The 14,554-nt window shown below is 36.0% G+C and overlaps 1 protein-coding gene across 1 annotated transcript; it reads left to right on the top strand.

Moving 5' to 3' along the window:
* The first annotated feature begins 608 nt into the window (after positions 1-608).
* Positions 609-12,881, top strand: LOC117416634 (lysosomal amino acid transporter 1 homolog). The gene is made up of 8 exons (XM_034027912.3): positions 609-866; positions 3,893-4,240; positions 5,112-5,241; positions 8,168-8,255; positions 9,810-9,928; positions 10,834-10,929; positions 11,444-11,629; positions 12,243-12,881. The coding sequence occupies exons 2-8, from the start codon at positions 4,044-4,046 to the stop codon at positions 12,354-12,356; spliced, it is 930 nt and encodes a 309-aa protein (XP_033883803.1). The 5' UTR covers positions 609-866; positions 3,893-4,043; the 3' UTR covers positions 12,357-12,881.
* Positions 12,882-14,554: the final 1,673 nt, after the last annotated feature.

Below are 14,554 nucleotides of genomic sequence, written 5' to 3'. Positions count from 1 at the left end.
TCTATCTATCTATCTATCTATCTATCTATCTATCTATCTATCTATCTATCTATCTATATATATATATATATATATATATATATATATATATATATATATATATAATGCATTTTACAGGTTGAAATATGCAATAAAACAACAACAACAATAATAATAATAATAATAATAATAATAATAATAATAATAATAATAATAATAATGTATTGCTCTAGAAAAAAAAGGAAAGCAAAAGATTACTGCACAACTCTCCCAAAGATATATGATTCATACATTTTACTTTTCTGTTCATCAGCAGGATTTGCTGGATAATACTGCCATCTATTGGTCCAATATTTGAATACAAACTGTTCTTGGAAAGTTAACTAGGTGTTGATCTTGTGCATTTGCTATCTGGTTCAGATTTAGAAATCTGTATAATTAATATAAAAAAAGGCGTGTCAACTGCGTAATAAGGTGGAAGCCCTGTTCTAGAACATATTTGTAAAATTATCGAATTGGAATGCAATCCATTTAGAATGAACATTACAGATACTTTTGGAACACCTCAATGACAAGGATAAAATACATACGCATTCTAAATGGGAACTATTTTTAGAAGTCATCACATCTGACAGTTCGGTAATAACAAAGAGTATTCGGTCCTTCCAGCGGTAGATGGTGCTGTTTCTATTGAACAGCACTTTGAAGCATCAACTGTATGGAGAAGCGGATGAGGTGGAGGCAAAACGTTTTATATTGTTCGCGTAGTAAATATACAAAGTGCTACTTTTTTATTAGTGACAAATTACAAAAACATCAGTATCAACAGGAATGGGATGTTGCTGTGGAGAAATACGAACAAACCCGGGTCAAGACTTCTGTGGAAGGTTTGTGAAAAATGAATGAGATTCAATCAATTTGCTACTGCTAGTCTCAGCACGTCCTCTGTCTGGATGACGTTTCACTGATCGAACCACCTTTGCTTTTTGGTTTTATCTTTTAATCTATTTAGCGTAAAAAAAATAAATACACGAATTACATTTATTTAATAATCTTTTTTTTTTAAAGGGAATATAATAACGTCATATGTAGATATATTTATTAATTCCAATTTTCTTAAATTTTCAATTAACCTTTCCAATATTCTTGATATGGAATTGTGAAACCTACCGTACTGTAAAATTTTACTTTTGTATACAATATCAGCTGAATTTTCAAAGAATAATAGTACTAATTAATGATCACTAGACTTCCACAGTGCATAACCCCGGGCAACGGACAATAAATAACACGTGTATTGTTTTACATAGAGATTTGCATTAGGAATTTCCTCTTGGAAAAATCTTGAACTAACCTCTAGGTGATATTAATTCCCATATTAGTGCCGGTGGCAGAGTTCATATGGTACTAGTGACGCGTGGGATTCAAACTAATGGAGCGAGATCGTATCTGCTTGTAAAACTTAAATCAAATCAGTGATTAACGAGCCGCCTTTAGCTTTGAAAATATCTGGTTGTTCACTGCAGAACTTATAGAGCACACTGCAGAAAACAGAATGGGGTCTATTTTGATGTATTGATTTAAATACTACTTCAAGTAAACGTTATGTTAATGCAGCTTGCATTTTACCCACAGGAGAGATTTATGGACCCTTTTTTATTAACATTACTACATAACAATAAAACCGTGAAAAGGAGGCCCATGAAAAGTATATATTTTATTGTGCCACTGTTTACATCATTTGTCGTTTACAAATTTAAATACAATGGAAAGTGCTTGTAAGTGTGCTCTGATCCTTTTCCCCTTATTAAATAAATATGTAGATTTAAATTTCTGAAGAAAAAAAATCAGTGTATTATCTAATGCAGGGATGGAAATAACTCCCATTGCATAGCAGTTTGATCCACACCTGGTTTCACCGTGATTTTAAAGGGGAACGGTAATGCAAATTAATATATAACCATTTCAATAGAAAACATGTTAACTAAAGCTTTTGATGCATTTTCAGCCTCTCCTTGAGCAGCATATCGTATAAAAACCATTAAAAACAAATAATAACATGGAATGTGTTGGAGCTCTCTTCCGTGGCGCGTTGTGTGACGTCCTGTCGTTGACTCGCACTATATAGTCACTCATAGTATTCTATTGGGCGTATGTCTCGTTCCTGTATTATGTAGCCATTGTTTTGTTATGGCCGCCCTTTGTTGGTTTAAAGGCTTTGGCACACAGAAATACTTTTTGTTACTGTTATTCCTTTTGTTATTTTTGCACCCGAACGCTTTGCATTCTGACAAATTCACCCTGCCGTCGTTCATTTGTGACGGTGGCTGGAAACGATATATGACGTAGGCGCCAGAAAGGTTCCAATATGGCGGCGACCTGTATTTCCACCTGACCCAGAAAGCTGACAAAAAAATTTAAATATTGGCCAAACGCTTGACTATAACAAAATTGGCGCAGCAAGACGCATTTGTTATGTATACACAGCATTTAGAGAGCCTTGTTATTTTGAGTACAGTTCCCCTTTAAGATGACACACCTGAGAGTGTTACCTGCACACTGTGTCTAACCAAGCTTGTATTAAAACCCAGAATGGGTGAAACTGCGATGTAGGGGTATCACAGTACTTATGAAAAACTCATCTTTGCTTGACGGACTTGAAAATATTTCAGAACTATACACAGATTCAGTTGAAAACCAATGAGATGTATTTACCACTAAGTAGTATAGCACTTGTTTGAGTTTAAAAACAAAGCAGTATGTCAGCTAGAGTTTCTGGGATATAATTATTATTATTATTATTATTTTTTAGCAGCCGTCTTTATCCAAGGCAACTTGCAGAGTCTAGGGTGTGTGAACTATGCATCAGCTGCAGAGTCACTTACAATTACATCTCACCCGAAAGACGGAGCACAAGGAGGTTAAGTGACTTGCTCAGGGTCACACAATGTCTGTGGTTGAGGTGGGATTTGAACCGGGGACCTTCTGGTTACAAGCCCGTTTCTTTAACCTCAACCACACAGCCTCCTTACCACATTTCTGAGAGACGGGGAAAAATGCTAAGCAATGTGTTTGATAACTATTAAAGTACAAACTTTGTTGATGTGTTTCTTTAGAAAAATCTAAATATCAAGTCTTTCAGCATTAAGTTGTAATATTAATTTAAAAAAATGTATATCAGCATTTGATTGCATCATACTTTAACTCAATAGATTATTATTATTATTATTATTATTATTATTATTATTATTATTATTATTATACCATACATTTTCTACCATAATATATAGCATTTGAATACAAAAACTAGCAACTTTAGTAAAATTACAGTCATAGAATCTACAGACACTGCTCGCTTCCTGGTTCCTCTCTGTCCACAATAAACAAGGCAGGCTGTCTCCGCCTCCTCTACACTCCCATTGGCCAGAATCACAGCTGTCTCAACACCCATTGGTCAGGCAGAGTTTCAGCAGCCTGTTCTGAAGCCTTTAGTACAGTGTCAGTATTCCCTGCTTGCTAGCAATGGAATACAGAAAAAAACATTCTTTCCTCTACTCCCTCTTAACTTCCGGAAGCGTCTGGCCGGCACATTGCACAATGGAATATGTCTAGGATCAAGCGGAGTTTACGTTCAAACAACCAAGACCTTTTCTTTCATGATTTACAGTTTAATAAATGTGGCATATTAGCTACTCATTTCAAGCTTGTATCGCGATACACAAAGGTGTATCGTATCGTGTTGTAAAGTATCACGATGCATCGATACACAATGAATCGTCTCACCCCTACTGCGATGCAATAAGAGCCTTATTTCCATCCCTGTGATGACTTCCAAATCTTGGGAATACTTCAGATTGAATATACTGCAGCATATATCTTGGCTCTAACTACATGTTTATTATGTACTTGACAGGCCAGTGAAATGACAGAAGAGTGTTTGCCTCTGCTTGCATGCTGAGGTTTGATAAGAACAAGAAGTACTGTCATCAAGGGGGGTTTAGAGCAAACAGGACATTGCCTGGTAAAGAAAGCATATCTATATACTGTGTCCACAAAGTGGAAAAATGGCTGATCTGCACTTCAGTTCCAAGCTCCCGTCACATGTCTACAACGTCACTCCAATGGTGGGGGAGCATCTGTGTTTGAATGGCACTCTGTGGATTATGTACCTGTTGGAGGAGTGTGTGGACAATGTGTGGGAGTATTGCAGTGTTGTCATTGGACTCATCTCCATGGTCTCTTTTCTCTTTGCTTCCTTGCCGTAAGTACAGTTTTACTTCCATACATTTGTTCCAGTTCATGTTTTAAAGCTGCTTACAGGCAGACGTCCTGGTCTTTTGATTTCTTCATTCCCAAACGCCATTAAAGTATCAGCACTTTCCCTTGTTGTCTAAGATAGTTTAGAGCAGGTGGAGCCAGCAGGCATGCACAGTGATAATATTTTGTAAAGCGAAAAGGTAAGCACAGCCTGGACTGTCAAACAGCAATTGGCAATGACATGTAAAACACAGAACCAAATATGATTGTAAAAATCATCTATGTATTTTATTTATCTGTCTATCTATCTGTCTATTCAGGTAACATAGTCTTTGTGTCAAATGTAGCATTGTTTGTTCCCCTCTGGATATTGGTGAAACAATACTAGAGTGATTAATACTCAGCATTTTCTGATGATCTTTACCTTTTGGTTGTGGAGGCACAGTAGCCTAGTCCTTACTGCCGTGGACTAGGATATCCTGGGTTCAAATCTGAGTTCTCCAACTAACAATGCCACTTGGCCACTGGCCTGACCCAGCTGTAAAACCAGGTACAGTAAAAGCATTGCAGTTGATTAGCATGCTGTTAAGTTAAAACCCCTCCCCTCCTGCTGCGATTGTGCTTCCGGTAGGTTTAGAAAATGGCTTTGTACAGCATGAAAATGCAGGTAAACCATGTTACTGTAGGGTTTTTAATAGGCAGTTGCTTAGAATAAAAGCCAGAGTGCACATTTGTGTTCCTCAGGAATGGTCTTGTGCATGTGATGTATGTGAAAATGCCTTTGTAACTGAGAATTCGAATTTTGATCTTTAGCTTTGTACAAAAAGCTTAAATGTACCCCAACGGGGTCTTTTTTTTTTCTCTTCTCTTTTTAGACAGCTCTATGTAGCCTACAGAAATGGGAGAGTGGACCAGGCTCTTTCTCTGGCGTTCCTGTTGTTTTTACTTGGCGGCGACCTCAATAACTTTGTTGGGTGCTATCTAACCAATCAGCTGCCAGTTCAGGTATGTTGTGATGACTAATGAGCTGACACTATATATTCTCTCCTGCAGCCCTCTTCTATTCTATAGGATAGGTGTAGACTCTAGACTAGGGGTGATGTTTGCTTTAGGTAAAATTGTAACAAAAAAAAAAAAAACACTTTTAATGAAATGAAACAAGCTTTTCAGAATACCAACTGATGTTTGTATTGTAGTATTCCCCTCTGCTTAACACCAGATGTCACAATTAGTATTGAAGCACTAGCAATGGAAATCGTAAGTGAGTCCTCGTTGGATTAGGCCAGTGTTTTCAAACTTTTTAGGCCCCATACCCCTTTCCAAAAAATCTAGTCTACCGCACACCCCCATCCGAGATAGGGTCATAATGTACCTATGAAAATAGAAAAAAAATGTATTTTCCAATCACTAGGCTTAAGTACTTTAATGTTAACTGAAAATAATAAAAAAAATGCTTACCTACCAATGTGATAGACGTGCCTGCTTTGTATCACAGATTTCAGTAACACTACACCCTGATTAGTAAACAATGCAGCCCATACACAGAGGGTATGTTATTTTGTATTTTAAAATGAACCAATAGGACTTCAAGTTACAAAAAGCTTTCAGCGAGTCATTTAAAAAAAAAAAAAAAGGTCCTTGCATCGCTAGTTAGAGTTCAGCCAATTACTGTTAATGGAAAACAGCTGTTAAACAAATAAAATTAAATAAAATTAAAAGTAAAAATGCTATGTAAAATTATTTCAAAATCCAGACCAATAACTATGGCAAAACGAGTCCAAAAACAGGGTATGCTTTTGAAAAACAAAACTAGGGTTCTAATTTAAAATTAAATCAGAAAGCAATTCTCAACAAAAGAAATGTAGAGAGGAAACAGATGGGGCAGTTTGCATAAAACAATTTAAAATTAACTAATACAGCCATTTTTTTTTTTTTAAATCAGATAGGATGCAGAACTGTGAATATTGAATAACACATTGAATATGTGTGTTTTTATTTATTTATTTATTTAACTCTAATGTTATCGTTGAACACTTGAGCTGGACATTTTAAAATGCGGTGTGTGTCCAGCGCAGAACAAGAGAGTGATTTCACTGTCTAAGTAGGGCAGCCCAGCTGCCTGCTCAACTCAATAATACTGTTATTTAAAAACATAAACTTAGATAAAACACTGATTAAACTACTAACACTGAGCATTTAAACTCCAGAAAGTAAACATACCTAGTAAATACTACACATTTTTAGAAGAAGCAACATCATACAATGACAATATTGTTTTTTTAATTGTATTTATTTTTAGCCTACAGAATGCAGAACCACCGCCCTGCTATTTAAATATGTAACTTAGCCATGTTAACCTCGCGCAACAGAAAGGAAGTGTACACTGGTACACATATGGTTTTATTTGAAAGACAATTCAACATTGTTAATTCGATTGCGCAAAGTACTACAATGTGGTAAAAAAATAAATCTGTTGTCTGCCACTACAGGATTTTTCTCGCGTACACCCTGAGGAGAGCTTGAGTACCCCAGTTTGAAAACCTCTGGATTAGACAGTGCTTGTTTTATTTATAACAGAATATTTGTTTAAATGGTAATCCAAACTGATTTTCTGTTTTCACTGCAGTATTACAGAAACATGTCACTTTGCTGTATCCCATGTTGTCCATATTGCAGTATTTTATATTATTCTATTATTTATTATTATTTTTTTTTAAATATTCCCGATAGTTTTGATATTTTTTTGTTCACACATCATTGGTAAATAAAATAGGGAAATACTTTTCCTTTTTGACTGTTACTGGGAACTTCACCAGGAGAGAGATTCTTTCTACCTAAAGCCTAAGACACACATGAGCGTCTCGGCACCGCTAGCAGGGAGCGGCAAAATGCAGCAGATATCTCTCACCTTTTATTTCAATTCGAGTGAACACACATTGACGAAAAAATGACGTTGCGGAAAAGTGTTGCTGCGGCAGAATTTTGGAACAGCAAAATATTGCTCGGTGAGCGATATTTTGCTGCTCAAACATTTTCCCGCAGCGGCAAATCTGAGTCTAGCCAATCAGGTCCACGGTGTGGGATACGTCATGTGTTGATGAACTCGAATATCCATCAACATGGAGGAGCTGCTGAAGTTTCTCAGCATCCCGAGCTATTTGATTATAAAAATAAGAATTTCAAGGACGTTAATATGAAAAATAACATCTGGTGCACAGTTGCACAGGCTGTAGGGATGCCAGGTAGGTATTATTCACGTCTTATTTTATATATAGCCTAGTATATAAGCAGCACATGTACAATTAAAGCATATACCTGCAAACAATAGAAACTTCCGGACTGTCATGGTATATGAGCTTACCATGAAAGGGGTTATGCTAAGAATTTAGGAGAAATGTTGTACAGTGCTGGGAGTTCTTTCATTTTTTTTTTTATCGCCACTTTTATCGGTATTGCCGCGCACCGCCCCGCTTCGCTCCCCACTAGCGGTGCCGTGCCGTTCCGTGCCGCTCATGTGTGCCCCACGAGTAACACTGCGGTGTATCCAGTTCATCAAGTAAAGCTCGGAAGTCTGTTCTCTACTCATACACTCAATGCACGCTGTAGTTATTGCTTAGGAAACAGAGCTTATTCAATACAGCATCCATGCTTGTGAAGACAAATTAGGAACATCAGACAAGTGTTATCTACCGCTGTGTGTATAAAATACTAAATGCTTCATAAATCAAACAGCTAATGAGTTATAGGGTAAGCTTTTAAATCCATATTATTTGCAAGAATAATAACTCATGCAATTAAGAACATCTAAAAGGTTAACTAAATGAATCAATGAAACAGTTTATTGTACATTGTTTTGTTAAAAGTAAATTCCAGACATTCTGTCATCATAAAGTTCAACAAGTGATTTCCATATCATTTTTTCCCTCACCAGCTTGTTACTGCAATCTTTTACGTCTGCATGGATATAATTATGATCTCCCAGTTTCTTTATTATAAACTACAGAATCGGAGGACTCGAAGTAAGCATTGTTATTATTTTTCTATCTCTGCATGCCTCCATACCTTCAAACACTCAATCATAAATTCTGAAGTAAAACTTGAAACCAAGTCATATAGATAGTTTTGGTCATCAGTGTTGTGAGTCATGAGACGACACTGATGAGGCATTAGCCAACACGCTGGTCTGTTTGGATGTTTTAGTTCTACTGTGTCACCACATGGGTTTTCACCAACAAGAGTTACTTCCCTTTGTGGAGTTAAAGTGGTGTCTGTTTATTTTATTGTGACAACGCATTCCAGTTGCGGTTTTATTGTGCTGAATTCTGTGGTTTCTTTTCTTAGTTGTGGGGCAGCAGTGTGGAGTAGTGGTTAGGGCTCTGGACTCTTGACCGGAGGGTCGTGGGTTCAGTCCCAGGTGGGGGACACTGGTGCTGTACCCTTGAGCAAGGTACTTTACCTAGATTGCTCCAGTAAAAAACCCAACTGTGTAAATGGGTAATTGTATATAAAAATAATGTAATTGTATGAGAAAATAATGTGAAATAATGTATAATGTGATATCTTGTAACAATTGTAAGTCGCCCTGGATAAGGGCGTCTGCTAAAATAAATAATAATAATAATATGGGAGATGAATAGACCAAACTTGGTTTCCTACAAAAATCAGTCTGATCCCAGAACTACATCAGCTTGAGCACATGTCAGCTCTTGGATGTGTTGGCCCAGACTTATGGGTATCATTATTTTAATGTACGAACATAAGAAGAACTTAAGAAAGTTTACAAACGAGAGGAGGCCATTCGGCCCATCTTGCTCATTTGGGTATTAGTAGCTTATTGATCCCAGAATCTCATCAAGCAGCTTCTTGAAGGATCCCAGGGTGTCGGCTTCAACAACATTATAGGGGAGTTGGTTCCAGTCTCCCACAATTCTCTGTGTAAAAAAGTGCCTCCTATTTTCTGTTCTGAATGCCCCTTTATCTAATCTCCATTTGTGACCCCTGGTCATTGTTTCTTTTTTCAGGTCGAAAAAGTCCCCTGGGTTGACATTGTAAATACCTTTTAGAATTGAGAATGCTTGAATCAGATCGCAGCGTAGTCGTCTTTGTTCAAGACTGAATAGATTTAATTATTTTAGCCTGTCTGCATACATGACATGCCTTTTAAACCAGGAATAATTCTCGTTGTTCTTCTTTGCACTCTTTCTAGAGCAGCAATATCCTTTTTGTAGCGAGGTGACCAGAACATCCTATTCCAATAAACTAGTCCAACAAAGTTGCCAGTGCTGTGTGTCGCTGTACCGGGTAAATTTAATGTACCTGATTATAGAATAACTCAATGAAACATCTCGAACATGCCTCTGAGCTCCCTGCCAAGTTTGTTTATCAGGTTGTTAATAGTACAGTAGTGCATATAAACATTTCCAGTCGGTCAATGCAATGTATTTGTTCTCCTAGAACCCGTTTTTCCCGTTCTGTTGCATTCATGTGAGGATCTGAGTCTATGTACTGTGTGTTTTGTTTACAGCATATACATAGCATTCTGTATAGAATCTTTTCCAATGTTTTCCTTTCAGAAATCCCTCTATTGAAGTGGATCTGTTTAAGCTGGGTTGCAGCCTGTGTATTGGTGGCCATCGTGCTACCTGAAAGACTGCTCAGAGTACAGGAAACAAAGGTTTTAAATGCACAGATGGTAAGCAGTACAGTGCTGTGAATCCCCATATTCGGTTTGGGGCTAAGGCAATAGCTTGATCCAGCATAACTTTTTTATTAAGAGATTGCATATAGTGTACAGTTTTCAACTGGTTTTGAATCACACAGACCTCTGTTCATAAAGGACTTTTTTTGCCCTTTTTAAATTTTTTCTGCTCCTACATTCTTGCTAATTTTAGAATGTTGACTTTGCTGGAGCAAGACTTTGCCTCGATCCACAACGAATCATTATCAATATAGAGCTGGGGTGGGCAACTGCTTTGTTTGAGGGCCATTCCACTGCATGTTTATAAAATAAATAACTACTTATGTACCTGCATGCATTTGTTTCTAATTTGTCTTCTACAACATGTTTTTGAAGAAGACTTGTACTAAAATGACCATCTTTGATCAAGTGCATTTACTACATGTAGCACTTTTTTGAGGAGTTTCTCAGAACACTACTTCAAAAGCCAGTGACGCAGTTGGTGCCAGGACATCTTTGTTAGTTCCTCCCACAACCCTTAGCAGTATTTCAGAGGAATGTCATCCCTTGCTGTGCACAGTTAGGAACCACCAGAAACTCACATTTTAAAGTTCAGATTTGAGGTTAATAATTAAGAGTTGGAACTCTTTGATGCAGAAGGTCAACCATTTTTCACACTAGTGTGCTATGTCCTGACCTATGCTTAAAATAGACCCACTGACTAGATAGGAGTTAATACCACTGACTTGATATATTGAGAAAACTACATTACTGTCCAAATGGACTTTGGCTCAAAAAAGATGTACTCAACCAAAAATGCTTTGCTACTGAACATTTACATATTACTAATGTCTGTCTACAGTGTACCATCATTTTGTTTAACAGGAAGCAAGATGTTTAATGCTATACTTGTTTTACAGAATCCCTTTGATCTAATGGAAATCTCAGGCTATATCTGTGGCTACCTGTCATGTATATTCTACCTTGGATCTCGGTTTCCACAGCTATATAAGAATGTAAGTATTGTACCCTTTTTTAATTATATATACAAACTGAGACATGTTATAGATGGCTGTGGTATTTACTATTTTGTTCTTCTAAAGCCATTCTAAAAAGCACTTATAGTATTGCATTAAGCAGAACATTAAGTATGAATTGAACTAAAATTATTTATTCCTTTATGAAAATGTGCTGGTGCACTTGCAAAGTGTGATGATATAAATATGCATAATTCAAGTGTCTGTTGTATAAAATCTAAAGTATTAGATTTACTTGATTTATTTCCTTTTTAATAGAAAAACAGCAATACATGTTTAGCAAATCGTATTTATAACATGCAATGTTAAGTAAATGTGAAAAGCTACTATATTAAAATGCACATTCCATCAATAATAACTGTTCGGTGTATTGCAATATGTATTGTTATTATTAAAAATGTTGTGTGTGTTTAGTGGGAAGGTACCAGCTATGGTGCGTGTTGTATTCTATGTTGTGACTGGGCTTGGTTTTTAAAAACGTGTTGTTTTGCAGTTTAAAAGAAAGTCAACAGAAGGCACCTCTTACTTGTTGTTTGCCCTGGCTATGATGGGGAACAGCACGTATGGGCTGAGCCTACTTGTGAAACTACCTGGTCTGAAGGGTCCGAAGAACATCTTCATTCTCGATCATTTGGCCTGGTTGATTGGCAGCTTCGGGGTACTTTTCCTGGACTTTTTTGTATCCTTTTTTTAAGGGAAAAATGCATCTTGCTATATCATTTGGAGCAGAAATGACCCCAAGATACTTTGTGAATTAGTTTTTGATGTAACGATTCACAAGTTAAATGATATAAGCCCACTGGACCATGGTAGGTTCTTGTTAATGCTGAAGTAATGAGGCATCACAATGTGATTTCATTCATTCCAGCAATGAATACGGCTTCTTCTACAATAAAAGGGAGGGTGATCACATCTTCACGTGGTTTCAGATTAAGTGTTTAAACTTTGGCTGGAGAGTGTGAACATGTTATTCTATTAACTACCTGGAGTAGTGGGCTCATTTGCTGCCAAGATATTGATACAAGAAACCAGGTAGAATAAAAAAATACCTAATTAGCAGTAATTACAAAACCTTTTAATGCATGTTTAATTAATTGTATGACCTAAAACAACTGTATAATACTGCACTGGTTGTGAGGGGGTAAGGAAGTGGTTCCTTATGAACTTGTAGTTGGGTTATAACAGCATGAGGCAGTCTCTTAATTCCCAGAAACGGTGTTAAAACAAGGGAGCACTTGTTTTATCTTTGGATAATAATATAAACTATATTCCTTTATAAGACAACACTGCAGATCACTGCACAGTTCATCCTGTATCGGAAGCACAAATACACTGGACCAAGCTTTGTGGCCTTGAAGAAAATCCCAGAGGTGGAACCACTCCTCTGTGATGAAGAGGAGGCCTGAAAAATGTTGCACAAAGTGTTTGAACTTCAGTCTTGCATTTCAAAGTGTTTTGAACTGCAAAAAAACATGCAATATTTTGACATACACACTAATACTGTATTTAGTAATAAGCTGTACATATAGTGGGTTGATATGGAATTAAGGTTTTCGCGAATAGCCTGTTTTTTCTGAAAGACCAGTGAATGTTTACAGTACCTTCTTATTAAACCAAGCCAATTATTATTTTTTTTGCTTACTTGAAATATCATATAGTTAGCTTAATTTTATTGCATATACATCTATGTAGCATGTAGCAAACAGTTATAGTAAGTGGGGTTGTAGTAGGTTTCCATCTCTCTTACAGAGCATGGTTTTCCATCTCTAGTTGTTCAGGAAAGCTGAGCTAGTAGTTCCAAGTTCAATTAAGTTATTGAGAACCGGGTGCATCTCTTGAGGGAAATAAGCAGGGTGCCAAGTAGATTTTTCCATCTTTATTTATTGCCATAATAATTAATTGGTTAAGCAAAACTAAACTACCTTTATTTTGTATAATATGTAGTTAATGTTGTGGCTATGTGGAAATTATTTACACATTTTCAAGTACTGGTTCAAAGTAAAAAGTCAAATAAGAAAATCCGCAGCTTGACATAACATTTTAGTAAAAGAATTTCAGGCATAAAAAAGTACTTTTAATGTGAATACATAGTATTAGTATTATGTTGAAGTGTTTGCTTATTTATGTTGCCTTGCTTTATTTATTTTTTTACACACAGAACTGTGTTTGCAAAATGTTCTACCTCGTTTGCAGTTCTTATAGTGAAGTAAGCCTCATTTGAGTAGAAAATGGGCACGCTAATTCCAGAGAACCGATTTGTACATTCCTTAAAACAGCTTTTTCAATCTAGGTGAAGTTAACCTACTTAGTCATAAGATCTGATTTAAATCTGCTCCAGTTGAACATATCTTTGTAGAGCAGCTATATTTGTAAGTTTTCAAGTAACTAAGAAGTTCAAAAGCTAACTTATTGTCTACAATTAAATAAGCAGCTGCATAGCTCGCTTGGGATGAAATATTCATTTGTATTACATAGATCACTTGCTAAAAATTTAAGATGTTTGCCAACATGTAGCAATTTCAAAGTGCTTTGAGAACATTGTGTGTTATTACATGGGGCCTGCTGACTTTTCGGTTCTGCTATGGTTTTTTGAAGTCCCTTGGTTTATATTAATACATTATTAAGCAATTTTAAATGTATAAAATAGGAACATTATTGAGTTTGTGTACTCACATTTATGGTTTATTTAAATTCGATTGGCATAAAAGGTTGGAACAATAGTCATAACATGTTTACACAGCAGGTAGCTTAATGTATGCTTAAATCTGTTTTTCTAAAGGCTCAAATTAGTAAAAAGCAATTTAGGGAATTTAACTAACATAATGTAAACATTCAGTCTACACAAAGAGATCTGGTGAAACATTTAACTTTTGTGGCTCTGAATGTATAAATATTACAACACAGGATCAGCAGCCGCTTGCTTGTATAGGCCTACTTTGATATTAGAATAAAACGAACACAAAAAAAGTCTTCATTTTACTAAAATATGGTCACTTATATATATATATATATATATATGTCCTTGTGTAAAAAAAAAAAAAAAAAAAAAAAGCTGTTATAGTTTTACTAGTATATCTTGGTGAAGTAAAGCCTCTGTGAGTTTTTATTTTTCATTTTGTATTCTTTATTTGAATATTGTAATTAGTTTTGAAAAACATTACCTAGCAAAGTGCATGCTGAACAGCTGCATTACCACGTGTAACAACATCCTTGATTATTTCAACTCATTGATTCAAATAAAGTTCATTATTCATAATAAAATGGCATTGTTTTTGTTTGCAGTGACACAGCCATTGGCTTTTTATTTTTATTCTACCACAATGCTACAGTATGTGTTTATTATTATTATTATTATTATTATTATTTCTTAGCAGACGGCCTTACCCAGGGCGACTTAGTTATACATATAAAAAAAATACATATCAAGAATTACAGTACAATTAAGAGCAAAATACAAAATACAATGACTTCAGTCCTAATAAGAGCAAACACAAAACACAGGAGAGGAAGATCTGAGCATCATCAGCATAGAAATGGTAAAATAAACTATAGGATGCGATGAGGGGGCCCAGGGAGCGTGTGTAGAGAGAGAACAGGAGAGAAC

Source organism: Acipenser ruthenus, chromosome 12, assembly GCF_902713425.1.
Source record: "Acipenser ruthenus chromosome 12, fAciRut3.2 maternal haplotype, whole genome shotgun sequence".
Taxonomy (NCBI): Eukaryota; Metazoa; Chordata; class Actinopteri; order Acipenseriformes; family Acipenseridae; genus Acipenser; species Acipenser ruthenus.
This window is presented reverse-complemented; position numbering and strand designations above follow the sequence as displayed.

Coding starts and splice junctions, on each gene's coding strand:
- LOC117416634 (XM_034027912.3), top strand. CDS start 4,044: ATGGCTGATCTGCACTTCAGTTCCAAGCTCCCGTCACATGTCTACAAC. Junction 4,241..5,111: donor TTTCTCTTTGCTTCCTTGCC/GTAAGTACAGTT, acceptor TTCTCTTTTTAG/ACAGCTCTATGTAGCCTACA. Junction 5,242..8,167: donor CCAATCAGCTGCCAGTTCAG/GTATGTTGTGAT, acceptor TTCCCTCACCAG/CTTGTTACTGCAATCTTTTA.